Raw genomic sequence first — 26,915 nt, forward strand, 5'->3', positions numbered from 1 at the left:
ACCGCGCGGCGGCGGCAGCGCGAGAGCGGCACGGCACCCGAGCAGTGCAGTCGCCGCCAGCCAAGCCCTCTGCTGCGCGGCCCTGGCAGGCGTGCGCTTGCGCTGCTGGGCTGACTTGCGCTCGCAGGCGCGCCGCCTGCCTGATCTGCGAGGCAGCAGCGCCGCACCCTGCTGACCGAGCGCAGGCGCAGGCACTCGGCCGCAGTGTGCGCGCCGGCAGGGTTTTTGGCGCACCGCCCACGCCGCCGCCCCCCGTCAGGCTCGCAGCGTGCGGCAGGCGGCGTGCTTGCTTCCGCCTGCACTCTGCGCGCTTGGGCCGAAAGTGGCTTCGGCCGCCGCCGCGCGCTGCTCGCCTGCCGCCGCGTGGGCGCGGCATCGCCCCCGGAGATGCGAGGCCGAGCCGGGTCTCAGAACCTCGACGCGGCACGCCGGCAGCGCATGAGGCACGCCGCGCCGGAGCAGCCGCGCCGCGTCCCGCATGGCAGCTCCTCGCCATCACGCCGCTCGCTGTCGATCACCGAGAGCATCTCACGCCTGCTCCACCTCGCCGGCCCCTCTCGCAAGGGTCGGTGCACGCGAGATCTGCAGCGCTCATGCGCACGCGGCGCCCGCGTGGATGCGTGCGGCGTGTGGGTCGCCTCTCGGCTGAGACGCATCCTGCGGCGCTGGAGCACCGCGGCCTCTGGAACGGTCACACGCCTCGTTGAACATCGCCAGCGCACGGCATCTCGGCTCGCCAAACACCTCTCCGCACGCGCGGTGCGGGTGCTGCGCTGCGTATCGCAGACAAGCTTTGTCCTCTGAGCTCTGCGCTGCCAGCGCGCCATCCAGCGCTGCTTCCATGCAACCGCCGCAGCCGCCCGAGGTCGCTGCGGCCCGTTGCGTGTGCTCGTCCCGAGCCGCCGGGGCGGCAGCGGCCTGGCCTGCGCAGAAGGCGAAGATTCTGGCGCAGGAGCGGCTTCTGTCCGCGCACACGGCGCGCACGCCCAGCGGCGACCTCGGCGCGGAGGCAGCGGCGCACCACCTGCCGCAAGAACGCCGTTTGAGTGCACTTTGCGCCCCTCGGCGTCCGCGAACCCCTCTCTCGCCACCCCTTCTCCTGCCGCGCCTTGCTCCGCGCACAACAACGCTCCGGCCGAGCATGCACCTGCAGCTTGGGCCCTATCCGCAGCATGGAGATCTCGCTCGCCCGGTGCTGCGGAGCACGGCCGGAGCATGCGCCCCGCGTGTGCCGTGCACGCGACCTGCACGCGCGGCATGCGCGCTGCCGCTTTGTGGCGCTCTGCCGCCAGCTGGCGAGATGCGTGCGCGCGGCAGCGGAGAGAGAGGCAAGGGCTAAGGTGTGCTTCGCTGCTGCACGCTGCACGCACGGGAGCGGCCAAGGCTCGGCTGCATGTGCGCCGTGCCGTGCCGCACCGCACCGCGCCGACCCCCGACGCCAGCCCCAGCACGGAGAGCAGCCTGCCAGCACGGAGAGCAGCCTGGAGCAATCGCATGGAAGCATCGCGTGCAGGAAGCAGCAACAGGCTCAGGTGCAGGGGAGCGAGCTGCAGCTCGGCACACGCCGTCGCATGCTGGACCGCACGGCAGGGCCCACCGAGATTCGCGCTCAGCCCCTTCATGCTGCCCACCGCACAACACACGCCGCCGCGCTGCGGACTCCGCCGTCCGAGCCCCTATGGACAGGGTGCTCCGGCGCCCGCAGCATGCCAGCGCGGACTCGGAGTGCGCCATGCTGGTTCAGGAGCATGCAGCACGGCTCTGATTGGCAAGTCGGCAGCGGCATGGATGCTCCAGCTTGCGCTCGGCGCCGAATAAGGTGGGCTGTGCAAGGCGACGGCCGCCGAGCTGCTCCAGAGCGGCAGCGCGCAGCGTGCAGCAGGCAGGATGCAGCGGCATCGGGGGACAAGGCAAACGCGGCCCTGCGAGTGTCAGCCGCCAGCGCTCAGCGCGGCAGCGACGAGAGTTCAGAGTTCACAGCTCGGGACGCCTCGCTGCGCCAAGCAACACCCAGGCAGGGCGCGCCAAGGCGAGCGTAGCGTCCCGTCGCCTGCGCGCCTGCAGCGCTGATGCTGCGAACGTGAGAGCAGAGCGGCGCCGGCAGCGGCGCAAAGTGTCCGGCCTTGGCGTGATGCTGCCGACATCGCATCGCTCCTGGATACGGGCTCCGGGCCGCCGCTGCGGGAGCGGGTCCTGCTCAAAATGCACGCCCAGAGCGCAGCTCGCATCGTGCACAGCCTCCGAGCTGGGCGATGCTCGCGCTGTTGCGGAAGCCAGGACGGACGGGTGTGACGTCGACGGCTGCAATGCTGACAGCGAGTGACACGCTCAGGTCGGACGCAGGACATGGATTCATTACACAAAGGCTAGGATGGCGCCAGCAGGGTGCAGCACTGAGCGTGATGGGCTCAGCACGCCTGCAGGGCTACATATGGCGCGCTGTATCGGCCCCACATCTCAGGCCAGGACGATCTTGAGGGTGACGATCTGGAACGGCCGGAAGGCGAGCGCCACCGTCGTCTCGCCGTCCTCGCCGACACCGCAGCGCAGGCCTCGGCTGGCAACATCGACCCACTCGTCCGCCTGCTGCTCAGCAGACGGCGTCGCAGGCTCATCGTCGATGTCGTCCTCGAGCAGGTTCGTGAGCGAGACGGAGGCGACGGCCAGGTCCTTGATGTGCACCGTGGCGCGCACATGCGTGCCGAGCGCCTCGTACATGCGCAACACGATGCTCGTGCCGGCGCCCGAGCGCGCGTGGTAGTCAAAGTCGGCCTCGCCGCGCTTGATCGTCTCGAGCACCACGCTGCCGCCTCTGGGCTGCGTCAGCCGCACCGGCATGCGGCGTGGATACTCGGGTCCGCGCGAGGTGAGCGGCTGGAGGGGCGCATTGAAGATGCGCGCAGCGTGCACCGTGGCGACCGTGAGCGGGCCCTGGTGCGGCAACAGCGCAAAGGCCATCTGGTGCTTGCCCTCGTCGGTGTGCGCGTCGGGCTGCGGCACATGTCAGCAGATGGATCTGTCAGCGAGAGCGCTTGACACTCACGTAGGTTGGCGCCTTGAGCAGCGACAGACTGTGACGCGGCAATGTGAGCAAGAACGTCGGTGGCAATTCAGACATCGGACACTCACCGCATCCGACCTCCTTCGACACTCGCTCCGTATCTGCATCGCTGTCAGCTCCTGCTCCCGCCAGTCTGTGACAGACACTCACTTGCAGTCGTTGAGGATGGAGAGGCCGACGCCGGACTCCGACAGGTCGAAGAACTTGTGGCTGCAGACCTGCGATAGGAGGCATGAGAGGAGCATGCAGAACTGCCCGACGCCGTGCTCACTTCAAACTTCGCTGCGTCCCACGTCGTGTTGCGCGCCTGGTGGATCATGAGCGAAGCGCAGGCGTGTCGGAGCGCCACTGACTCACTGTAGGTCTCTTCGTCACGCCGAACGGCGTCTCGTAGCTCGCCAGATCGGCGCTGAGGACCGTTGGCACTTCGAAGCGGAGGAAGCGATGCTTCTCCTGAACAGGCAGAGAAGTCAGCTCTATCTCATCCGGCTCGCTTGCGGGTGACTGACATGCCAGTCGACCTCGGCATCGAAGCGCAGCATTGCCAGCGGGTGCTGCGCCTCGACGCTCGCAGACGTGGCATCGAGAGAGATGTGCACGACCGCGTGACTCTTGCCGAAGCTCGCCTCAAGGGCGAGCGAGGACCTCCAGGGCCCTTTCTCTGCGATGCGGACGGAGCTGAAAGCAATGTCCGTCGTCGTGTTGAGAGAGTAGACTGCGAGGAGGCACCCGTGGTCAGCAGTGTGCAGCTCTGTCGGCGCAAGCTACGCACTCTCCGTCTCCCAGGCATCGAACTGCGGCGGATAGTCCTCGCAGATGGTCAGGCCGGCTCGCTGTCCGCGCTGCAGCAGCTCCAGCCAGTGGCCATCCGCGTGGCGGGTTCGCAGGCTGCTAATGTGGCCCTTGGAGATGGAGAGCGACACGAGCTCGTTGCGCAAGGTGAAGGTGCCGTTTGACTCGGTCGCTGGCATGCACGTCAGCGCCCATGCTCAGGAAACACCAGCCGGCACGACACCTACCGTAGGCTCTGTGCTCTGGGCCGTTATGACTCGTGGGCCGAGCCTCGCCGGTGCCATGCCCGTCTTCCATCAGCACAAGGGCCTTTGCGCCGCCGTCAAGCATCTGCACCGTCGGCACGCCGGGAAGTGAGGCGAGGCGGGATGCTTCGACCTCGACTAGCTCGCGGCGGCGCACGTTGAGCGCGTTAGTAGCCTTGAGGACGTGACGAGAGCCGGTGGCCGCCTCGTTCGCCTCCTCGAGCAGCTTCGCGCCGAGCTTTGCCGTCTCCTTGTAGATGCGCTCGGCATCGTCGTAGACCAGACGAATGGAGCTCCTGGAAGTGTTGTCGTGAGTGGCAGTCGGCGCACCTCGGGCGCGTGATGCTCACCCTGGCAGCACGTCGTGGAACTGCAGCAGAGCAACCAGTCAGCAAACTTAGCGACAGGCTCGCGACGAGCGGCTGACCTGGCACAGCATGATGTTCTCCCACAGCTGGTCGATCTGCTCCTTGGGGTATTTGTACGTGCCCTTCTCGCGCAGGCTTGCGAGCGTGGCGGCGAGCTCGATCTGCGTCATCATGATCTCGAGCTTGCGATTCCAGCGCTTGATGGAGCCGTGGCTCGTCTGCACGCCGCGATGGAACTCAAGATAGAGATCGCCAGACCAGCGCGGCAGGCGCTCGCCGTTGTCGGTGCTGCGCAAGCGTCAGCGTGCACACGCTGAGGACTCAGCAGAGGCACTCACATCTTCGTGACGTGCTCGAAGAAGTCCTGAGCGCTCTTGCCCACGGTGACCTGGCGCGACCTCTGGATCAGCCGTGGTGAGACGGGGAACAAGCGACATACCTTTGGCATCTCGCTGTGACGCGCGGCGAAGCAGACATCGTCAGCTTGTCGTGCAACGGCAGGCAACGTGCGGCACTGACGTGTAGCCCTCATTGTGTACGGCTCGGGCGCGTCGCAGAGCCTCGAGCTCAGGCGCCGTCGGACCACCTCCTCCGTCGCCAAAGCCGAAGAGGTGAAGCGCCGATGGCTGAACGTTCAGGTTCTTGTCTGAGCAGCTGGTGTCAGTGCAGGCCAGAGCAGGGACCTCACTCGCACGCACTGTTCTTGATGCCGCGCACGAGGTCGCCGACACCGCACTGGCTGTCGTAGTTGTCCTTTGCATGTAGCGAGCCGTCAGTCAGCACTTGGCCTCCGAATCAGGCAAGATGCCTACTGACGACTGGCGTGAGGTGCGTGATAATCTGTGGGACCTTGTCAGCGTTGCACTGCCCAGCCTTCACAGCATCACACTCACCTGCGTGCCGTCGAGTCCGACCCAGACCATTGTGTTGTGCGGGAAGCGGTTGACTGACGGGCGGCACCTCAGCAACAGTCCCGCGCAGTCTCGAGCCAAATGCACCCACCGTTGCTCCAGCTCAGCTTCTGGGTGAAGAAGTAGTCGCAGCCTGCGCCTCGCGCGAGCGCCGGCAGCTGGGCGTTGTATCTGTGCGGCGTCAGCAGAGTGTCACGATGTGCAGGGCTCAGCGATACTCACCCAAACGAGTCAGGCAGCCACTGTAAGACATTCATCAGCACCGGACGAGACAGAGCACTTCCAAGCCACTCACGAAGATGTTTGAGCGCTGCCCGAAGCGGCTCTCAAAGTAGCGCTGGCCGTACAGGAACTGTCTGACGAACGACTCGCCGCTCGGCAAGTTGCCGTCGCACTCGACCCACGTACCGCCAATGGGCTGGAACGTGCCGCGCTTGACGGCCTTCTGCAGCCGCGTGAAGGTCTTGGGATACACTGCCGCACTCGAGTCAGGTACTGCTAGCTGTGCGGCTGGCAGACGCTCACTCACGCTTCTCGAGCCAGACGTACTGCTGCGCAGTCGAGGCAGTGAAGCGGAACTCAGGGTAGCGCTCCATCAGATCGAGCTGCGTTGTCCAGGAGCGCGCGACCTTTTGCTGCGTGGCCGAGACTGAATGGAGAGTAAGCCCACGGGCTGTCGTGCTGCAGATGCTGAGTTGCACTCACAAGGCCACAGCCACGCAGTCTGGAGAGACGTGGAGGCATGGGTGAGCGGATGACCGACGCGGCACATGTCCGACTCACGTCGATGTGGCAGTGTCCGAGGCTCCACAAGGCCGTGTCGTCCCTGTCCTTGCGGTTGCCCTGCTCATACACGCCCTCCTCCAGCTTGTCCCAGTCCTTGCCGAGCACCTCCTGCGCGATGCGCCGGCACTCGCCGATCGTGGCGGGATCGTCCTGCCGGAAAGTGTCCTGGATCTTGTTGGCCACCCAAAGCGCCTTGTTCTGCAGCGGACCGTCGCGCGGCATCTCGTCGACAAGACCGCGCAGCAGCTGAAAGTCCCAGAGCAGTCGCCATGCTGAGTGGCAGAGCAAGTCAGCACTCGAATCACGCTCAGTCACGTCGCGCAGCCTCACCCTCTGCATTCTTGACGACCAGGTCGCAGCTGGCGAGCGTGAAGTAGCGGTTCGGGTCCGGATCGCCCTCGCGCGAGTTCTCGACGCCGAACATGCCGTTGCACGTCACTTCGATGTAGAGCACGAGCTCCGACTTGCGCGCCTTGGCCGTGATCGGAAAGTCGACGCGGCGGTTGCTGTCGTACGCGCCCGTGATGCCCTGCAGTGTCACGCCCTCGGTGTCGAAGATCAGGGCCTGTGAGAGGCAGTGAGCATGCCCGTCTTCGTCAGCGCTGAGTCAAGCGCACCTCGCATCCCGGGTCAAACTCGAGCTCCACCCATTCCTTGTTGTGCCACGCGCTCGGCACATTGATCGTCAGACGGACCCAGTGATTCGTCCTGTCTCGAGCGTCAGCGATCGGCACCAACTAAGGTTGCACTGGCATGTGCTCACCAGCTCGGCCCAAATTGGTCACCCTTCTTAGCCGGCCGGTACACCTGCTTCACCGCTTCGTCGAAGCCGGGCTTCTCGCCCGCCTTTGGGTCCCAGCGCTCGATGCTGATAGCGTCTGACTTGTCCGTGCGCGCCTCGAACAGGACGGAGCTGAGGTTGTACTTGGAGCTGCACACCAACTAGAGTGTCAGCAGCGCTCAGACTTCGAGCGCTTCGCCGTCCGTCGGGGATCGTGGCGCTGCCGAAGTCCTGAGGGTAGCCGAGTGGAGGTGCCATGACTCTTCCGCCAATGAGCCACACAAGACACCTCTGTGACCGCCCTAGCAGCTCTGTGCCATACACAGCCAGCCAGACCCATCTCGTACACCTCGTCACTCACTACTGTCCACCCACGAACTCGCCCAGGCGCCGCTCCTGCACGCTGCGCACGTCGACGCCGTGGACGGGGCGCCGCGCCTCGTCGGCGCGGACGGGGTACGGTGGCTTTGCAGGCGGCATGGCTCGATGGGATGATGTAGATGTGAAGAAATGGATGTATGCTCGCCGGAGCGACGGAGATGCACAGCTCGCTCACTAGAGGGGCCCGTGCCGTGAGCTAGGAGCCGAAGCGGGACGAGCGCGCTGGCAAGAGCCGGCCAGGGAGCAGGCGTGCGGGCAGTGGCGCAGGCAAGCAGGCAGGTCGTCGTTGAGCCTCTTTGATGAGGCGGCGGCGGCGATGGCGCGGATCAGGTGGCGCACGAAAGTGTGCTGGGTATGTCGTGGACGGAAGGCTGCAGCGGCTTCGCTGGCAGATGGCCGGGTCGAGCCCTCGCATGCTGCGAATGCGGGGGTGGCTCGTGCGCCGCGCCGCGCCAACGGAATCCGCGGAGTTGCGGCGGCGTGCAGGACCCTTCCCTCCTGCCTCTCGACTCCCACAACCTCAAGCTACGCTCACTCCGTCAGGACAACAAAGCTCGCGAGACGCGCCTGGAAGTCGCTGTCAGAGATACGGACCCTCGCACATGTGCGCTTGCGCCTCGATGCGCACATAGCGGCGTCGCAAGCGGCGCAGAGCAGCAAGGATGGCCAACGGCCTCGTGCCGGCAGCCGACTTCGAGGCCGCGATTGCGCATCTCGCACTGCAGTCGTCGTTCGCGCCGTCCAGCTCATGTGCTACGCAGGCTTCACGGTCAGCAGCCGCGCCGAGCAAGAGCAGTGCAGCGCGCCCTGCAGCGAGCGGCTCGCGTGCAAGCATAGACTGTCTTGGACCAACGCTTCCCACCGAGCTGCTGCTCCTCGTCGCCTCGCATCTCGGCACGTCAAGCGACCACCACGCATGGCGTGCATCTACCTCGAGCGATGCTGAAGCCTACAGGACGCTGCTCAGCCTCTCAGCCTCGTCGTGCGCCTTACACAAGCTGCTTGCGCCACAGGTATGGCCGCGCGTGGTGCTCGAGCACCCGCTGCGCCTCTCGACGCTGCTCTGGGTGCTCTCGTACTACTCGCGCATGCCGCAAGGTCGCCTGCGAAATCCTGCAGCGCACATCCGATCTCTTGCCCTGCGCTACCCACGACATCTGCCCGCAGTGAACCAGACGGCGCTGCGGGCTCTGCTCAGCGTCTGTGCGCCCGAGCGCTTCGTGCAGCTCGAGTGGGAGGCCGAGGAGGAGCCAGAAGCGCCCACTTTGCGCCTCCTGCTTCCGCCAGCCGTCCGCTCGCTGGCAGATGCCGCACAAAAGGCGGCACGCGCTGCAGTCACCAGCGAGCAGAGCGCAGCTGTGCGAACGTGGGAGCGCAGCGATCGGCCAGGCTCGTATCCGATCAATGGTAGCGCGCAGGTACTGGCTGCGGATGCCGCCCTCGACGAGCCAACTTCTTGCATCGAGCGGCTGAGCCTCTCTTGTGGCATCTTCTGGCCAGGTGAGTCCGCATTGAGCCACGCGACACTGCACCGCTGACAGCAGCTGCAGGGCATCCATACCTCTCCTGGTTCCGCGCTGTGCGTCATCTGCGCCTCATCGACTACGACGGGCATCTGCTCTTGCCCCATCTCCCGCCGCTGCTGCTCGCACTCCGCGCTCCTCTGCTCTCCCTGAGCATGTCCTCGTCCAAGACGGCCGTGCTGCACTCCGACACTCTGATCAACGCCGGCTGCTGGAAGGCACTTGAAAAGCTCGACATCTACGCCGTGACGCCCGAGCCGCCGCTCGACAAGGCGCTGGCGTCGTGCCGCCACACACTTTCAGACCTGCGTCTCGTGCTCGACGTCAGCGGCGCTTTCACGAACTATGATGCGCTGTGGACGTCGCTGACCACGGCATGGCGCTTTGATCGCGTCGGTGACGCCCAGGATTCGGGTGCGCCTGAGGCTGTCTTCCCTGCGCTGCGCAACCTGCAAGTCGATCCCTTCCCGCAGCAGCACACGGCGCCCTCATTCACCGACTTTGTGCGCGCGTGTCCGAACCTCGAGACCATCAACGGGCAGGACGCCGTCACGCTGCGGCTCAAGGGTCTAGAGCTCGTCGACCCGGACCACATCACAGGAGCGCTCGCCTTTTGAACAGCCGAGCTCTTCATGCAGACGTCATGACTATTCTCGCCGCCGCGCCTCATCCCGCCGAGCCCAGGCGCCGCGTCCCGCCTCAAAGATGCCCCAGCCGATGGCGCTGCTCGCTGCCTTGCGCGCACAGCGCAGGCCAAGACCATCGAGGAACGCGCCGGAGCCCTCTGTCCGCCACACATGGCGCGCTGTCCCGAGCAGCGAGAGTGCCTCGGTCGGACCACTCGCTCGCCCGTGTCGCGGATCGGTCTGCAGGCGCGTCTTGAGGATGTCGAAGGGATGCGTGGCCAGCGTCGCCGCCGTGCCGGCCATGAGACCTGAACAGCCGCGACATGAGCCACTGTGCGTTAGGCCTTCGGACAAGCGACTCACCGCTCAGCACCACGACACCTGGATCGCCCGTGCCTCTGCTCCTGCCCAGCCACGCCTTTGCTCCCTCGTACGAGGCCATGTACATGCCAGCGTATGGCGCATCCCGCAGCGCCGTCGCCGAGAAGCCCTGGAAGAGGCCGCGCACGCCGTCTGTCACGTAGATGTGCCGCAGTGCACTGGATATTGACGAGTACGCTTGCGGTGCGAAGTGTGATGACTGGCAGATGCGCGTCAGCGGCTGCTCAAGAGCTACCTGCACTTCCATCTCACCTCGAAGCGCGCCTTGACGACAGTCACAGGGCAGAGGACAAAGCCGATGGCCGTGCGAGCCACAGCACCGGTCACGACGTTACCCAGCGTCGTGAGCTCGGCCATGGTGCTGCTCTGGCCCGCTCGTTCGGGCAGCACCGGCCGCGTCGGCAGCGACAGCAGCGGTATTGAGCTCGTGGAGAAGATGCGCCGCAGCTCCGTGACGGAGTAGAAGTAGAGGGCGACGCCAGGTACGTTGCTGCCAGGACGTGTGTGAGCTCGGAGCTCGCCATGCGGTCCAGCGTCATCAACTCACCGCACCACCGTCGGACCAGTGCCGCGCCACAGGCCCTGCACGCCTTCGGTGCTGACGACTGTGCGAGCCGTGCGCAGCAGACGAGCCGTGCGCCCTTCACGAGTGCGCGAAGTGGACGGATCGGGCGCTTGCTGCATGCGCGTCTTGAGCAGGTCAAGCGGCTGTAGCAAGAGACACGAGGCCAGGCCTGAGGCGCCGCCCGAGAGCAGTGTCGCATACGGCGGAATCTTGCGCTGAGCAAGAGCCAGGCATCAGCAAGCGGCGCAGCAAAGGAGTCGAGGCTACCGGTAGCGCTCTCGAACGAGGATGCGTGCCTCCTGCTTTCGCCGCAGACCAGCATGCTCACCTTTGGCTTGGCCGCGAGACGTTCGAGCGCCTCCTGCGCCCGTGCAGCAGCGGCCGCGGACAGGCTGGTGGCGTCCGCCATGATCGCAGCAAGCGAGCGTGGCAAAGACGACGCGCGGACGGATCAGAACAGAGAGCCAGTTGACGAGCCCTGTCCTGAGGCAGTTGCTTGGCGAGTGCCGGGTAAGGCCCAGCAGGCCCGCGTGGCGGCGAGTGGAGGAGCGCCGGAAGAACGCAGCGGCGAGGCTGTCTGAGTGCAATCCACCTGGAGCGAGAGGAGCGATGCAAAGGAGCAGAGCGGACTGGAAGGACGGATGAGGTCGAGGTGTCGGGCACTTGCAGCAGAAGGTCGAGCAGAGAGGCGAGGAGTCAGAGGTGCGAGGCAAGAGGGCCAGGCGCGAGCAGCAGGTGGAGATCTCGCGGTCGCTGCCGCGCGCGGCTGCTGCGCTTCCTTCCCGCGGCCCGACTCCCGGTGCGCCCGGCCCGGCCGCTGACATGAGCCGCCCGAGCTGGGCGCTCCTCGCGCCTACACCCCCGCCAGGCCTCCCTCTGCAGCACGGATTTGCTGCTTTGCTGCGCTGCACAATTCGAGGCCGGTGCTCAAGACAGGACGACGGGCGCAGTGATAACCAGCAGACCGAAAGTCAGATCGATCTCGGAGGCCTCACATCGAGGCGAGGGCGGCCGATGCTCTCACCCGAGTCCCGATGCACCGCCTGAGGTCTTTCGCTTGCCCCACGACTGGCGCAGCCGGCGAGGACGCACCTCGAAGCCCAAGCGAGCGGCCGGGGCGAGCGAGCAGCATTCAGACACGACAGCGCCTGCCTGCTACACGGCTCGCGAAGCACGAGGTGCACCTGCAGGTGCGTCGGCCCGATGCTTCGGCCCGATGCCTCGCCGAACCGTCATGCGGCGCGGCGCGCGCAGAGGGCGCTGGCAAACGCGTCCAGCAGACGAGCCAGCGACACGCAGAGGCTTTCTGAGCCTTCGCGGCCGCGGTGCTGACAGCACGACGAGAAGACACACACGGTGCCAGTTTGCTCTGCTGACGGTGCGCTCAAGCCGCCAGCACCAGTGAAGCACCGGGCATGGCCGCCCACGAGGCGGGAGCCGTGTCGGCAGCGGCGGGCAGCAGGGTCTGCGCGGCTCCTGCTCCCATGCAACTGCGCACCGCTCCTACGCGGGGACGCGCATGCGTCGCGCATGATCGCCCGATGAGCGAGTATGTGAGCGATGCTTCGGCCGCTCCTCAGATGCTGCCCAAGGGGCGGCGTCGCATGCATGGCCTCGCTCGCTCCGACGCTCGCTCCGCCACACCAGATGCAAGGTACGGCGTAGGCTCCGAGACGGCAGCACAGGGAGCTCCAGTCGTCAAGAGGCAGCACAGAGGAGAGCAAGGGTGGCCCCTGTCGGAGGCCGAGAGCGGGCAGCCCTGTTGCTGCGCAGCGGCATCGCACCATAAAAGAGCGCCCTCTCCAGCCGCAGCCGCTCGCAGGCCCATCCGTGACCAACAATGCGCTTCTCTTTCCTCCTCGCCGCACTGGCGCTCGTCGCCGCTCCGCTCGCCACCGCATCACCGGCGCCGCAGCGTGCAGCGGCCGACTTCTGCGCCAGCTCGAACCGCGACCCGCTGCTCGCCATTCTGCGCGACCCGCGCATCCAGCCGCAGGCCGCCGCCTTCTGCCGCGCCTTCATCCGGCGTCCGAGCGTCGTCACCAGCACCGAGACGGTGCAGGCCACCGACACCGTCTCGACACGTCCGCTGGAAGTGACCACAACAACCACCACCGTCGTCGCCACCGAGACGCCGCAGCCAGTCACCACAGTCGAGACTCTGTATGATGTCGTGACCGTGACTGAATCGTTCTACAAGTATGGTATCATCGATTACGACTGCAGGTCAGTGGTCAAGGCGAGATGAGCGCATGCCTCGGCTGATTGATGGTCTCCCCCGTGCCGCCGCAGCCAACGCAGGGAGTACGAGGAGCGCGCTCCTGCCGCGCTGCGGCCGTACCTGAGCCCCCAGAACATCGGCCGCTACGCGGCGCGCATCTACAATGGTGAGCCGACGCAGAGGACGGCAGCATGACCGAGTGTCTGACGCAGCCGCAGCCTGCGGGTGCATTCTCGCGCCCACCACGCGCACAGCGACGCAGATTCAGCGCGCGACAACGACGGTGCGCACGCATGCGGTACTGGTACAGACGCTGCAATTACTCTACTCACTCGCCTCGTCCCCCTCAGATCACGCTCGAGCCCACCTCGACGGAGACGATGACGAAGCTCATTTTCGTAAGTGAGGTCGGCTGCAGGGCTGACGAGCTCCGCTCAGACGACACTCCCGACGCCGACCGAAACGCTCACCACCACATCCGCGTATACGGTGACGGATTACACCACTACGACCGTGAGCTACAGCGCGGCCTAGGATGCGGTGACGAGGAATGCTGCGTGTTTGGTGTCGCGCGACGGCGCCCGGGTGTCTGCCAGGCCCAAGAGATGCATCATGCCCCATTTGCTGCCTGTGGCGTCCGCCGTGCACTGCGTGCGTGGCTTGTGCGTGGCCGCCGGCTAGCGTCTCGTTCCTCGCAGTAAGGCGCACAGAACGGCCTGCCGACAGGGCATCGACGCAACGGCGGTGGATACGGTGCATTGAGTGGAGCCGAGCGCGCTGATGAGGGATGCCGAGGACGCCTAGATGGAACCGCGCGCGCGTAAAAGACATGGGGCAGAGACGGAAGCGAGAGGGGTCGGGGCCGGGATATGATTAGGGAAGCGTGCTGCTCGCCGGGCTGAGAGGAGGCGCCCACAGAGCGCACGTCTCGCCGCAGCGTCGTCTAGATGGTGGTGCGCGAGGTGTGATGAGCGGCGTTATTGCCCGGGTGCCGGACATGGCGGGCCGGGGAACTCGGAGTCGACGAGGTCAAAGTACGGGTGGTTGAGCGCATCTGCGACTTTGATCCTGCGCCGTGAATGGTGTGAGCCTGCATCGCGGCACTGTGGACGTTGCATGCTCACCGTTGCGCCGGGTCAAACGCCAGCAGCCGCTGCAGCAGGTTGAGGAAGCGCGAGTTGTGCTTCTGAAACGCCGCTGGCCCGCTGACGATGTCCTGCAGGCGCTTCATGCGCTTCATGTAGCGCTTGCTGTGCGGCTGCGTCTCCTTGTTCGGGTAGTGCACCTGGCCGCCGTGGAAGTAGTCTGGCTTCGTCGACTCGGCCTTGCGCCGGTAGTTGTCGGGCATCGGCCCGAGCACCACCTCCATCATCGCCAGATGTCTGTCGCCGCGGCATCAGCAGGTGCTCGCCTGTCACTCGCTCGCGCGACTCACTCGAGGTTGTCGTGCGTCTGGAAGAGCGCGTCGCCGGTGAAGAACTCGACCAGGATGCAGCCAATGGACCACGCGTCGCACGGGAAGGACCAGCCCATCTCTGCGCCAGGCGAGCGCGTCAGCCAGCCGTGCCTCCAGTGAGCTCAGCCGCAACTCACGCAGGATGATCTCCGGCGCGCGGTAGTGCCGCGTGGACACGACCTGCGAGTGGTACTCGTTGTCGAACGTGGCCGAGCCAAAGTCGATCAGCCGGATCTCAGAGTTGCGCAGCACGCGCTTGCGCCGCGCATTCGGCCGCTGCAGGAGCACGGGTCAGCAGCGCACGCTTCGGTGCGGCGCGCGCGCGCTGACCTTGGACAGGGCAACGACGTCCGCCGTGCTGTCGACGAGCAGGATGTTCTCCGGCTTGAGGTCGGTGTGCACGAGGTTGAGGCGATGCAGGACTGAGAGCGTGGTCAGCGAGGTGCCAGGACGCTCGAACCGCGACGCCGACTCACAGGCCACGCTGCGCAGCAGCTGCTTCGCAAAGGACCAGATATGCCGCGGCGGGAACGACGCAAACTGGTTCTCCTTGAGAAAGTCGAACACGCTCTGGCCGAGCAGCTCGGTGACGATGCAGACGTGGTTGCGATAGTTGAACATGTCGATCAGGTGGATGCACTTGCTGGAGACGAAAAGGCGGTGAGGACATGTCGCACGCGTTTGCAAGCCGGGCGCCAACTCACTTGTCGTTGTTCGGGTCGTGCTCGCGCAGCTTCTGCAGCACGCGCACCTCAATCTGGCTCGCATCGCGGTACTTCTGCACCGCACGGATGATCTTGATCGCGACGTAGCGCCGCTTTGACCGGTCCCAGCACTCGACGACCTTGCCAAACGTGCCCTGACCCAGCTGCTGCATGATTTTGTCTGTGCAGAGGGATCAGCCGAGGCGCGAGCGCCGTCGGCGAACAGGCACACTCACAGCGCTCAGTGACGTCCTCGCCCTTGCGCACGATGAAGTGGCCCTCTTTGTCCGCGACAGGCAGCGACTGGATGGCGACGCGTGCTGGCCGCGGGGGATAGTCCTGCTGCGGCACCTGTGCGGCGAAGTGAGCTCATGCCCATGCGGCGCCCAGCGCGGCACTCACCTCTCGTCGTTGCCGCGACGCATCTCCGGAATCATACACCGCAGCGGCGGGCGCGCGTGCAGCTGCGCCGTTCGCATAGGCGTCGAGAGCGCCAGACGTCGACGCGCCGAGTTGCGCGTACTGCCGGTCTGGAGGATAGTCTGCTGCGCTGGGCACTGGCAGTCCGCCCGTCGCCGGGTCCTCTCGCCGTCTCCGCTTCACGTCGGCGCCGAGCGCGCCGTCTGCTGGTGGATACGCAGCTTCGTCGTCGTCGAGCGCGGCCTTGCGCTTGGCCTTGACGCCGGCCGTCGCGTCGAGCTCGGCGTCGTCGGGATGATAGCGCGCCTTGCCGTTGCCCAGCGCCGCCGCGGCCCGCGTCGTCCGGCCGGGTGCGGCAGGATAGCGCGAGTAGGAGCCCGCATACGCATCGGCGGCGAGCGGCTGTGCCGGCGGCGCATCGTCCTCCTCGCCGTCCGAGATGAGGATGACCTCGTGCTCCTGTGTGGAGGGCGCGGCGCCGGTCATCAGCGTCGGCTGCGTCGCGAGCGGGTCAGGATGTGTGGCCGCATTCTCCACACGGCACCGTGCCGTTGTCTGATGCAGCGCAATGTCTGACTGGCAGCAGAGGCGCGGCGACGCCATTCGTGCTGCGGCGTGGGCCGGAGCGGCGCCAGCGACGCGTTGCCTGCGCCATCGCCGCGCGCCGCAGCGGCGTGGAGATGGCGCCGCCGCGCCGCCGCAGCCGCAGCCAGCAGCCAAGCTACTCCACTCTGCCGGCGCGCAGCCGTCTCGCATCCCTCTCCAGTCCCTGGCACGGCGGCGAGGCACAGATCCACGTGACGCAGCGAGGGCCACATCGCAGAGCAGCACTCACCCGTCCGCCGATGACCTCGCGCACGCTGGCGGGCACGCGTGTGTTGTACGGCCGGCGCGGCAGCATGGGCGCGTCGGCGGGGTTGTACGCCAGCGCGCCGGGCGGCAGCTGCGGCGGCTGCTCGGGATCGTAGTGCAGCTGGTGCGACGGCCCCGCGGCGGCGTGCATGTGGCCGTTGGCGGCGTGAGAGGAGGAGGAGGCGGCTGCGTTGAGGGCGAGCGCGTCGTCGAGGGCCGCAGCGCCGGCGCCGGCCGCGTCGGGCGCGGAGCGGCGCTGCTTCTTTTGCCGCGGCAGAGTTGCCATTCTGCGGCCGGCGAGGTGTGCGAGAGAAGCGGGTGGTGCTGCGCGGCTGCGAGAGCGAGACGTGGGTGTGGAGAAGAGAAGCCTGCCGGCGCCGTCGACGATGACGCCCTCGACAAACGGCAAGAGCAGCAACGGCTTCGACGCGCGCGCCGTGTGTGAGGCGCGCCGGGCGTGGCGCGGTGGGCGCGCCGCGCGCGCACCGCGGGAGCTTGCGGCCCTCGCTGCTCTGCCGCCGCTGCTGCTGCGCTGCCGTGCCGCGGCGTGGGGGCAGCCTCTCCTCTGCGGCACAGCAGCGCCGCCGCCCGCTGAAGGCCGCCGCCGCGCGCTCCGCCGCTGATGCCGCAAGCGCTGCTGATGCTGCTTTGCGCGCCGCAAGGCAAAGCGATGATGCAGCGCGCGCAGTCGAGTCCGCCCCCGCTGCCGCGCCAGCACGACGTCTCGGTCCCTCGTCAGCACAGCGCTGAGCAGAGCGCAGCAGAGCATCCTCGGTGGGAGCACGAGAGGCCTCATCATCCTGATCTCTGCTCGCCAGGGCAGCATCGCAGCACCCGCCGCTGCCAATTCCGCCTTGGCCTAGGTCGCAGGCGCGCAGCCAGACCAGTGCAGGAGCTGCTTCGCGGCGGCCAGGCACGCCCGACAGCCCGTCGCAAGTGGCCGTCTCGCCTCAGGGGCTGTGACTCTGATGAGTGCAACAGCAGGGCAGATCAAGCAGACAGGAGGGGCCTCCATGAGCCCCATGGCGCAGCTCATCTGCGGACGTGAGTTCCGACCCTGAGGTGGGACAAGGAGCGCAGCCAGCAAAGAGATGCTCGAGCCGCGCACAAGACGCAGAAAGCGTTCACCTCCAGCGACGACGGCACGACTTCGCTGCGTCTTGATGCTGGCTCTGCGTTCGTCGCAGCACGAGCTGACCAGGCAAACGTGCGAGGCTTGCTTGCCGCTGCCTTTGCGAGGTGCGAGGGGCCGGCTGCGAGAGTGGAGGTGCGCTGTGCCTCCCACGTGGCGCTGCTCTGTCGCCTCTGGCGGGCGCGCCCGCCGCCCGTCTAGGCCACAGGCGGCCGCGGCACGTGCCGCTGGGCGTCATGCGGCCGCACCGCCGCCGCCTGCGCTGCGCCGCGCGCTATCGCCGCACCAAGCCGGGAGCGCCGCCTGCCTCACATCCTATCACCTCGACCTCGCGTGCCGCACCTCCGTGCCGCACCCTCTCACCCCGTCAGCCGGCTGCGCACTGGCTTGCGCTGCTCTGCCGGCGCGTCCCTCTCTGCCGCCGCCATGCGGTCCCGCGCCTGCCACGCCCGCGCGCTGCTCCGCCTGGCCGCCTCGCATGCGCCCGCCGCATCCGCCTCGGCGGCGCTGCCGGCCGCTGCGGCCGCTGCTCGCTCATCGGCGGCAGCGTCGCTCCACGTCAGCTCCTCGAAGCTCGGCAGCGCCGGCGCCATGATGCACAGCGTCGCCGCCGCGCACTCGTCGCCCTCGTCGCAGCGCCGCGCCTACGTCGCGCCGGCCGACTCGGCCGGCCGGCGCCGCGCTGTGCGTCCGTCGCCGTCGCGCCGCCGCTCCTCCTCGGCGGCCGTCGCGTGCGCTCCCGAGAGCCCGATGCAGCCCAGCGCCGCCGCCTCGCGGTCGCGCGGCGCTGCCTCTGCTAAGGGCAGCGAGACGCTCGTGCTTGCTGCGCCGCCACCCTCCTCGCTCAACGACGTCGCGCTGCAGTCCTTCTTCTCAGTGCACCGGCCGCTGCTGGAGCACTCTGTCGTGGCGCCGACTGCTGATGGCAAGGGCTCCTCTGGCTCCTCGCCGCGAGTCAAGGAGATCGTGGCCGACATGATGAGCAACTCAAGCAAGGCCAAGGGCGCCATCATCGAGATCGCCGTGCCCTACGACCAGACATGGCCCCGCGCGCTGCGCAACATCGAGCCGCAGCAGTTCTCCAAGCTGCTCGAGCGCCTCTCCAGCCCCATGCGGCCATCATCGACGGTCGGCCTCTCTGCCCACGTCTACCGCGAGGCAGCGCGGATCGCTGCCGACGAGCGGGCGCGCGCCGACCGCGCCGACGCTGTGTCTGCTGCCATTGAGCGCGGCGAAGACCCGGCGATTGCCGAGTCGCTCGGCTCCGAGGCCGACCTCGTTGTGCTTGGCGAGCCGGACGGACCGCACAAGGACTGGGCGCCGGGCGTGGCGACGTACCTGGCCGAGCACACGCGGGCGTTTGAGGCGCCCGCTCCGCCGACCGTCGGCGCTGTGCCGCACTCGGGCGCGTCCATGCGCGTCTTGTCGAGCGAGGAGCAGGAGATGGAGGCCATTGCTGCTCGCCTCACGACACTCTTCCTGGACTCGATGCGCGGCTCTGCCTCCTCGGGCAGCTCCCAGGCGCTGCACCAGGACGACGACGAGCCGAACCTGCTCCTCTCGCACGCCATGGTGCAGGCCAGCCTGCCGCGCGCCCTCTCGTGGGACAGCGTGCTCGCCAAGATGAGCGAGGCTGCCGGCACCGAGCCGGCCGGCCCGGCCGTCAACCTCAGCGCGCTCAACGCCGACCTGCTGCCGCGGCCCGTGAGCGTGGACATGGACAGCGTGCGGCGCAAGCGCAAGAAGAAGATGCGCAAGCACAAGTAAGTCAACGCGTGCCCCTGCCGTGCTCAACGCGTGCTGACTGCCGCTCCCAGGTACCGCAAGCTGCGCAAGGCAACGCGAGTGGAGCGCCGCCGCCAGAAGACGTAAGAAGTGAGGAAGCGGAGCTCTGCGCACCGCTGGAGACGATGCCGTGCGCAGCTCCGGCAGCAAATGAGATAGAGACACAAGTGGCGAAAGCGCGGTGTATGGTGGGCGGCATTTTGCTGCCGCCGGCCGATTAGATTGTTGCTACAGTCGAGGGTGACGTCGGGCTCGTTCGCTCGCTGTCCCGCCTCACGCCTTCCAGTCTCCCGCTGCCGCATAGTCATCGCCCGTGTCCGGCGCCGCCTCGATGGCCGCCAGGAGCGCCTTCTGGCTGATGCCCTTGCCGCCGCTGCGCGCGCCCTTGCCCTCGTCTCCGGGCGCCGCTCCGCTGCCGAAGAGGTCGAGCACCTGGTCCGTCTCCATGCTCTCGAGGCCCGCGTTCTGCTGCGTGACGACCGAGTTCGCCACGTTGAGCTTGAAGCGCTGCAGGCTGTGAAGAGCGGGAAGACGTGGTCAGCGAGTGGAGCGCAAGGTCAGCTGCACGGCGGACGCACCCCATGATCTTGGCCTCGAGCGTGTCACGCGTGATGAGCCGGTACACGTTGACGACCTTCTTCTGGCCGAGGCGGTGCGCGCGGTCCATGGCCTGCAGGTCCTTGCTCGGGTTCCAGTCGTGCTCCACGAAGATGACCGTGTCGGCGCCCGTGAGCGTGAGACCGAGGCCGCCGATCTGCGTCGTGAGCAGCAGCACGTCGATGCTCGGGTCGGCGTTGAACGTCTGCACGATGCCGTGGCGCTTCTCCGCCGGCACGCCGCCATCGAGGCGCATATACGTCACGTCGGGCATGTGGCTGCGGAAGAGGTCGTGCTCGATGATGTCGAGCATCTGCTTGACCTGGCAGAAGATCAGGACGCGGTGCTGCGCCACAGCCGCCTCCGCCGCTAAGGAGTTGGCCTCGCTCGAGCCCGCCACGCCAATGCCGCAGTCGTGCAGCAGCTGGCGCAGCGCCGTGAGCTTTGGTGCGTGGGCGATGTCGCGCAGCGAGCCGCCGCTCTTGGCCAGCTGCTGCTCGATCTCGCGATGCTTGGGCCGCGTCGGGTCGAAGACGAGGCGCGGGTGGTTGACGAGCTTACGCAGGTACTGCAGCTCCTGGAAGACGTGGTGCGTCGCGCCAGTAGACGTGCTCTCTGCGCCGCTCTGCCCGTCGAGCGCCGTCTCGAGTTCCTCGCGCTTCTGCGAGCGGCTGTAGTCGTCGTAGAGCTGCTTCTGCACGGGGCCGAGCTCGCACTCGATGTCCTGGATGATCTTTGGCGGCAGGTCGTCCAGCACGTCGTCCTTCAGCCGGCGCAGCAGGAACGGCAGCACTTGCTTGTGCAGCGCCTCGAGCGCGAGCGCAGCTTGGTAGGTGCGCGTCAGCAGTGCCGTCTCGCTCGCGTGCGGTGTGACTCACCAGCCTCCTGCTCCTTGGCATTCGACTTGCCTTCGCGCGTGTTCGAGATCGGCTTACCGAAGCGCTCGTTGAACGCGCGCTCCGTGCCGAGGAAGCCAGGCATGAGGAAGTCGAACAGGCTCCACAGCTCGAGCACATTGTTTTGGATCGGCGTGCCGGAGAGCAACAGGCGGTGATGTGCGCGGATCTGCTTGACGGCCTGCGTCGTCTTCGTCTTGCCGCTCTTGATGATGTGACCCTCGTCCAGGATGCAGTAGTGCCAGTGCACCTGCGACAGCATGGCAATGTCGCTGCGCACGGCGTCGTACGAGGCGATGACGGCATCGTGGTGCTCGATCTGCTTCGCCAGGCGCGCCCGCTCGTTCGGCTGCCCGGCGTACAGCAGCGGCCGCAGGTTCGTGGAGTACTGCTTGATCTCGTGGAACCAGTGGCCCGTCAGCGTCGGCGGGCAGATGATGAGCGAGGGCAGCGGCGCGTTGTCCGGCGTGCTGGTGGCGGCGTAGCGCTGCGCCCGCTCGAAGTGCTGCGCAGACAGGATGCAGATCGACTGCAGCGTCTTGCCCAAGCCCATGTCTGCGGATGGACTGGAGTGAGCTGTGCACATGCTGCGCAGCGCGTCCTGACGACTCACCGTCGCAGAGAATGCCATGCAGCTGGAACTTGGCGAGAAAGGCCATCCAGCTCACGCCGTCGCGCTGATACGAGCGCAGCTCGGCGTTGATCTTGACCGGCAGCTCGTACGGCTCGACCTTGGAGCCGTCGAGAAGCTGCGCCAGGAAGTTGCGATCCGTCTCGCGGCGCTGCATGAGCTCTTGCGAGAGGCCAGGAGGGTCCGGCAGACCGGCCTGAGGGCAGATGGGGTCAGAGAGGCGCGAGAGGGCTGGCCACAGATGCTCACCTCCAGCGGGATCATCTTGACGAGCGATGCAAACGTGTGCGTCGCGACGGCGCGGACGGCGTCGTCCGAGTCGCTCATGCGACCGAGCACGGGCACGATGAGGACGATGACGTACGGCAGGAGCTTCATGTCGAGGCGTCGCACGAGCTCTGCGAGTAGCAAGCAAGCGCAAGTCAGCTCCGAAGCCGCACGGCTCTAGCCTCAGGCGTACTCACGAGACAGAACTTCGATTGCGCCCTGGCGGTGATGCACGTTGTGCATGTCTGCTACGAGCGGCAGGATTGCCTGCACGATGTGGCGCATGGTCACTTCGGCCATGCAGTCGGCCATGGTGCTCAACGCCTTGGCTGCCGCAGAGCGCACGACCGCCAGAGGACTCTGCACCGCGCGGCTCAGCGGGTCGAGCAAGGCAGAGGCACGTTCTTGCAAGCTCGCGTCCAGAGACGGCAGGACGACTTGGATCAGCGTGCATGCGTCGAGCACGCCTTGGCCGAGCGACTCGGGCATCGGCGTCGATGCGCCGAAGGCGTCGAGCAGCGCAGCTGTGCTGCAACTCCACAGCGCCGGGACGACGTCGAGGAGAGCGGGCCCAAAGCGCGCAGCCAACGTTCTGAGAGCGATCTCGGCGCCGCGTCTGATGAGCTTGCTCTGCCGCACCTCATCACTCTCGGTGGCTTCTTCCTGACGCGCACGACCGCGCCCCGCTGGTGCCGGAGGCGGCTCATCGTGCGAGAGGATGCCGTCCAGGCGCGCCTTGGTGCTGTCGAAGATGGGTGTGTTGCTCGTGTCCTGGCAGACGAAGGCGCAGAGATTCTTGACGATCTTGTCTGAGGGGTTCGTGCGCGCGCCAGGCTCGCTGCACAGCTGGATGAGACTGACCACCGAGGCGGCTGCGCGCGTCTGCAGCTCGAGGTTCTCTTCGAACTGCAGAGGAAGGATCAGAGAAGCGAAGAGAGCCCTTCACCGAGAGACTCACCTTCACGGCGTTCATGAGGCTCCTGATCACCGGATTGAGCTTCGCAGGGAGTGTGCCGAGCGCGACGACGGCGCCGGCCACGCTTGCAAGCAGCTGGTTGTCCTGTTGCTCCTTCTGCGTGGCGTAGAAGCCGATCGCCACGACGAGGCGGTGCCGTCGCTCTTCGGCCGCTGTCGTGCCGGTCTCCAGCTTTGCCTTGCTCAGCGTGCTGAGAGCGAGCAGCGCGTCCAGGCCGGCTCCCGCGACGTGCTTGGCTGTCTCGATGGTGAATGCACCGGCAGAAGCGCCTGTCGCGTCGACCTTCGAGGGCAGCTCCGGCACCGAGGCTCGCGCGATCTTGAGGTCTCGCGCCGCGGTACTGTACAGCGCCTGGCAATCGGCCTGGATACGCTGCAGCATCACGGCCATCTCGGTGTACGTTGCAGGCGTGGGTGACTCGAGGATGCCGATTAGCTGCGCCGCGAGAGCCTGCGCCGAAGTGCTCGTCTGCGCCAGTGCCATGCCCCGGTCCTTAGACGACTCAGCCCAGCGCTGGATCGTCACTGCTGCAAGACAGCGACGCAGGGCTGCGGGCGACGAAATGTACTCGGTCAGCAGCCGCTCGAAGACTGACGAGTCATCGCCGGTCGTCCAGAGCGCCATAGCATCTCCTAGCGCCTCAGCGGCGCCGATGCGTCCTCGAATGACCGTGTCGACGCCGATGAGCGTCAGGTCCTGCGCAAGCACGTGCTTGTCGATGTTATGGTTCTGCTTGCTCGATCTCGTGGCCTCGAAGAAGAGCGTAAAGTCGAAGGGAGAGCCGAGCGGGGTCATGAGGATGCGGAAGAGCCGCTCGACGTGTGGGCCCAGAATCTGACTGAGCGCCACGTCTCCGGAGCCCAGCGCCAGCTTCCAGGCCTTGGCGCTCAGCTCACGGATCGGCGGCTTCTCCTCGACGATGAGGTTTTGAAAGAGCAGACGCATCAGGGACGCGTCGATCCAGTCGCGCGGCAATGAAGGGTGCTCGAGGAAGACACAGAGCGCGCTGAGGACCGAGAGACGCACGGACGTGATCGTGTGCCGGAAGAAGGGGAAGAGGCGTGGGATGAGACTCGACAGCGCAGGTGACGCCGGAGCCGTGAGCTGGTCGATGACGCTCTGGTGCTGCACCAGCTGAGCGAGCAGGTTCATGACGCCGCCGATGCTGCTGGCGAGGTCGTCCTTCAGGTCCTCGAGGCAGCTCCACAGCTGCGACAGAACGCTGGCGAGCTCAGCGGTCATGCCGCCCACGAGATGCTCGACCGCCGGAATCAGCACCTGTGCCGCGACGTGGCGTACGTCGTCGTCCTCATCGCGCAGACTGCGGAAGGTCAGCGCTGCCAATGGCTAGCCCGTCACAGCACTCACTTCAGAATTGCTAGCTCGACACTGTCACGCAGCAAGGCAGTGGGCTGCGCACTGCTCTTCTCGTCCGACATTGCATCGCTTGAGCTCAGCAGCAGGTCGGCGCGCACCGAGAGCAGCCACTTGAGGCCCAGCAAGCCGGCGTGACGGACCTCCCAGGCGTAGCCCTTGTACCGTCGGCATGCCGCAAGGCCGCTGCTCGGCTTGATGTCGGCCTGCTGGCCCGCCTCGGTCACCACCCAGTCCTGGCGGACCATCTCGACGAGCGCAGCGTGCGTCTTGAGAGCCTCAGCCTCGGGCATGGACTTGAGGAGCGACGCAAGCGCCTGCGCGGCAGTCTCGCGCACGGGCGTGACCACCTGGTCGAAGACGAAGTCGCCGAGCCTGTCGAGGCAGAGTACGGCCAGCAGACGGATGGACATGTCCGCGCACCAGGCGGCGTGCAGCTGCACGTTGCCCTCGCGCGACACCGACGGAGATGATGACATGCCGCCGCAGCTGCCTTGAGTGCTGAGAAGCGAGCGCAGACCGAGCGCTGCGCCATGCCGCACCTCCCACTTCGGCGCGAAGAGATCGGCGAGCAGGACTTTTGAGAAGAGATCGAACGGCCACTCCTGTTCGGAGGTGGCGAGTGCGGCGTGGTCGACGGGGCCATCCTCGGCCTTCGGAGAGGCCATCTTGCCGCTCCAGGAGGCCGTCTGCGTTCGCATTCCGCCCGACGGAGATGATGCGCTTGTCGATGAGGCAGCGTCAAGCACTCGCGTCTTGCTCTCCGGTGCACGTGGGGCGAGATCCTGCGAGCTGCCGCTGGGCGCGATCTTGCGCTTGCGCTTCAGCTGGTTGCGCTCGCGCGCGCTCAGCTTGCTGAGGTCGATCTCGTCTGTCGGCGCGGACGGCGCAGGAGGACTCATGGGCGAGGGCGCAGCAGGCGGCTTTTGCTCGGCCTTGAGCGACGTCGACGCTTCGCTCATCAGCTCCTGCTCGACGTCCAGGCCGAGATCCAAATCCTCGCCCGCCATCGCGCCCAAGCCAAGCTTCTTCATGTCCTGCTTTGCCGAGGCGAGACGCTCTGCGACGCTGAGGCTGGAGGATGCATCGTACTCCGAGCCTGCCGAGGACAGCAGCTTCTCGCCGCGACGCAGGACGCCTTGCGGCGAGAAGGCGGCGAAGGTCATCAGGTCCGCCGGCGGCGTGACTGGTGCAGCAGCCGAGAAGTCCTTCTTCTCGTCGACGAGCTCGGCCGCGAGCGGATCCCAGACGCCGCATGCCGCGCAGATGAGCTCGATGGCGCTGCCGGCGGCGATGCGCGTCTCCCAGCTGTTGCTGCGCAGGAGGGGCATGATGCGGTGCAGCAGGTGCAGCGCCTCGATCCACTCGCCCTCGGTGCCGCGGTAGGCGCAGCTCGTGTCGGCGGACGACGACGCTGCGGCCAGGTTGGCGCGAGCCGCGGCAGACGAGGACGACGTGCCGGCGAGGGCGCCGTCGCCACGGCCCACGCGCATGCCGGCGATCTGCGCCAGCTGCCGGGCCGCGAGCGAGCGCACGGCGGGCGTCGAACCGGTGTCGAGCAGCGTCACGAGCCGGTCGAGGCCTGCCAGAGGTGTTAGCGCCGGAGCGGGAGGTGGGCCTGCGGCGATGCTCACGGCTGTTGGCGCCGCCCTTCTGCGGCGCGGCGACAGGTGCATTGCTGCTGGATGCCGCAGCTGCGGACCCGGAGGCACGGCGCGGCGGCATGGTGCCTGCTCCTGCTTGGGGTGCCGTTGCTCAAGGGGCACGGCCCCTGGTGCTGCACGGTGCGCGCTCTCGTGCGGGGAAGTAAGAGTCCGGGCGTGGCTTGAAGCTTGTGCGGCGCTCCGCGTGGGCTGCTGTGATGCGCGGCCGGCACGGCGAGCCGCAGGGGCGCGGCGGTCCTTATGTAGACCGCCCGCTGTCTGCGCGCGCTGCGGCCGACACGGCTCAGGTGCCTCGCTCAGGAGGCCGGCCGCCGCGCGTCTCGCGAAAGCGTGTCGGGCACTCGAGCAGTCTGCTGCGCCGCACCGCCGCGACGTGTCGTGCCCTCTGGCGCTGCAGCAGCGCCGCCTCGCCGGCCACAGCCTCAAGAGCGCCTCTCTGACGGCCCGCTCACGTTGATGAGGCTGCGAGCTGGCTCCGTGCAAGTGACATGAGAAGCTCGGATCCACATCCAGAAGTGCTGAATGGGATACAGCCCACAGGCGCAGTCTACGTGTCGACCTGGCGCGGCGGGGGCGCCCGAGGCGGCTGGGCGTGCCGCTCCAGAGCAGATCCGGGCCTCCGGGCAGCGGCTACATCGATGCTTGACACGCGAGGATCGGACTCTGGGCTGGCTGCGAGACCGGTCACGGCCGACACATCAAGTTAGCACAGAGTAGCGTAGAGCGTCGAATGTGATGTGCCTGCGGCGTTCTGAGCTCACGCTGTGAAGCGAGAGAGGGATGCTTATGACTCTGCTCCGGCACGCACGCGAAGCGCTCCCGGCCTCCGACGTGTCTCGACCACGACCAGACCGCGCCTGTCCAGCCACGAGCCCTATGCGGTGCAGCACCAGCTACTGCACGCGCTCGAGACAGGAATAACGGTGCACATATCTGCGTCTCCTGCGCTCGGCCGGCCCCTTGAGAGGACACAACGCGGCCGTGGACAGAGGCGGTCTGCACCGCGCACACGTCTTCAGACCGCTGCATCGGGCCGCTGGCAGATCGGGCCGAGAGCACAGCACAGGCACAGGCCCCGAGCGCTACTGCTGGGCTCGCAGCAGCAGCTCCTCTCTCCCGAGCAAGTCGCGAGAGGAGGGACGCTTCGTCTGTTGGTCGAGGCGGAGGGCAGAGCGGCAAACGCAAAGACGCGAGACGCAAAGCGGCAGCCGCATCATCTTGCAGGCGCCGCGCCGCCGTGCTCTCCTGCGCGAGCAAGATGCGCCGCGGGCGGAGCGTGGAGTTGGCGGTACGGCCGCGCGCCACACACCAGCGTCAGACAGCCGCAGCGCCTCGCTCTGCCTCTCGCTGCACCCGCTTTTCGCATGCCAACGCTTGTGCGGCGGTGCAACGTCGGAGCCGGCGGCCGCAGCGGCAGCAGACGTGCTCGCGCTCGACGATCCCGAGGGCCGTCGAGGGGCCGGCGCGTGACGAAGCCCTGGATATTGCACTCTGGGCATAGAGTGCCTCGCATCTGATAG

The 26,915-nt window shown here is 67.0% G+C and overlaps 8 protein-coding genes across 8 annotated transcripts; 3 read left to right on the forward strand and 5 right to left on the reverse strand.

The window, feature by feature from the left end:
* Positions 1-167: 167 nt before the first annotated feature.
* Positions 168-1,876, reverse strand: FA09DRAFT_84046 (hypothetical protein). Its single transcript, XM_025745862.1, has one exon. The coding sequence runs from the start codon at positions 1,620-1,622 to the stop codon at positions 408-410; it is 1,215 nt and encodes a 404-aa protein (XP_025597018.1). The 5' UTR covers positions 1,623-1,876; the 3' UTR covers positions 168-407.
* A 454-nt stretch (positions 1,877-2,330) lies between these two features.
* FA09DRAFT_343870 (putative AMS1-alpha-mannosidase) lies at positions 2,331-7,688 on the reverse strand. Its single transcript, XM_025744624.1, has 26 exons — positions 7,306-7,688; positions 6,927-7,094; positions 6,781-6,871; positions 6,494-6,728; positions 6,161-6,435; positions 6,083-6,101; positions 5,907-6,026; positions 5,673-5,851; positions 5,600-5,619; positions 5,469-5,548; positions 5,360-5,412; positions 5,283-5,306; positions 5,165-5,219; positions 4,986-5,112; positions 4,805-4,918; positions 4,526-4,754; positions 4,449-4,468; positions 4,081-4,394; positions 3,834-4,025; positions 3,571-3,776; positions 3,419-3,514; positions 3,333-3,368; positions 3,212-3,279; positions 3,130-3,162; positions 3,044-3,071; positions 2,331-2,991 (listed from the first exon to the last, which is right to left on the reverse strand). The coding sequence occupies exons 1-26, from the start codon at positions 7,422-7,424 to the stop codon at positions 2,458-2,460; spliced, it is 3,435 nt and encodes a 1,144-aa protein (XP_025597019.1). The 5' UTR covers positions 7,425-7,688; the 3' UTR covers positions 2,331-2,457.
* Positions 7,689-7,987: 299 nt separating this feature from the next.
* FA09DRAFT_326143 (hypothetical protein) lies at positions 7,988-9,465 on the forward strand (the record flags this gene model as incomplete). Its single annotated transcript, XM_025741194.1, has 2 exons — positions 7,988-8,825; positions 8,876-9,465. The coding sequence occupies 2 exons, from the start codon at positions 7,988-7,990 to the stop codon at positions 9,463-9,465; spliced, it is 1,428 nt and encodes a 475-aa protein (XP_025597020.1).
* Positions 9,271-11,134, reverse strand: FA09DRAFT_331202 (mitochondrial carrier). The gene is made up of 4 exons (XM_025742915.1): positions 10,749-11,134; positions 10,403-10,635; positions 10,108-10,345; positions 9,271-10,054 (listed from the first exon to the last, which is right to left on the reverse strand). The coding sequence occupies exons 1-4, from the start codon at positions 10,827-10,829 to the stop codon at positions 9,548-9,550; spliced, it is 1,059 nt and encodes a 352-aa protein (XP_025597021.1). The 5' UTR covers positions 10,830-11,134; the 3' UTR covers positions 9,271-9,547.
* Positions 11,135-12,260: 1,126 nt separating this feature from the next.
* On the forward strand, positions 12,261-13,175 carry FA09DRAFT_340096 (hypothetical protein; the record flags this gene model as incomplete). Its single annotated transcript, XM_025744287.1, has 5 exons — positions 12,261-12,646; positions 12,722-12,807; positions 12,860-12,924; positions 12,992-13,039; positions 13,080-13,175. The coding sequence occupies 5 exons, from the start codon at positions 12,261-12,263 to the stop codon at positions 13,173-13,175; spliced, it is 681 nt and encodes a 226-aa protein (XP_025597022.1).
* Positions 13,176-13,480: 305 nt separating this feature from the next.
* On the reverse strand, positions 13,481-16,471 carry FA09DRAFT_84638 (kinase-like protein). Its single transcript, XM_025745864.1, has 9 exons — positions 15,204-16,471; positions 15,038-15,152; positions 14,802-14,982; positions 14,574-14,740; positions 14,428-14,519; positions 14,235-14,373; positions 14,077-14,176; positions 13,766-14,023; positions 13,481-13,709 (listed from the first exon to the last, which is right to left on the reverse strand). Exons 1-9 carry the CDS (start codon positions 15,975-15,977, stop codon positions 13,619-13,621), a joined length of 1,917 nt encoding a protein of 638 aa, XP_025597023.1. The 5' UTR covers positions 15,978-16,471; the 3' UTR covers positions 13,481-13,618.
* Positions 16,472-17,546: 1,075 nt separating this feature from the next.
* Positions 17,547-19,440, forward strand: FA09DRAFT_361873 (hypothetical protein). Its single transcript, XM_025745411.1, has 2 exons — positions 17,547-18,968; positions 19,023-19,440. The coding sequence occupies exons 1-2, from the start codon at positions 17,632-17,634 to the stop codon at positions 19,075-19,077; spliced, it is 1,392 nt and encodes a 463-aa protein (XP_025597024.1). The 5' UTR covers positions 17,547-17,631; the 3' UTR covers positions 19,078-19,440.
* On the reverse strand, positions 19,161-25,595 carry FA09DRAFT_331207 (hypothetical protein). Its single transcript, XM_025742916.1, has 9 exons — positions 25,366-25,595; positions 23,726-25,313; positions 22,340-23,678; positions 21,579-22,287; positions 21,364-21,512; positions 21,097-21,310; positions 20,466-21,038; positions 19,569-20,412; positions 19,161-19,504 (listed from the first exon to the last, which is right to left on the reverse strand). The coding sequence occupies exons 1-9, from the start codon at positions 25,454-25,456 to the stop codon at positions 19,264-19,266; spliced, it is 5,748 nt and encodes a 1,915-aa protein (XP_025597025.1). The 5' UTR covers positions 25,457-25,595; the 3' UTR covers positions 19,161-19,263.
* Positions 25,596-26,915: the final 1,320 nt, after the last annotated feature.

Source organism: Tilletiopsis washingtonensis (genome assembly GCF_003144115.1).
Source record: "Tilletiopsis washingtonensis strain MCA 4186 unplaced genomic scaffold FA09scaffold_16, whole genome shotgun sequence".
NCBI classification, from domain to species: domain Eukaryota; kingdom Fungi; phylum Basidiomycota; class Exobasidiomycetes; order Entylomatales; genus Tilletiopsis; species Tilletiopsis washingtonensis.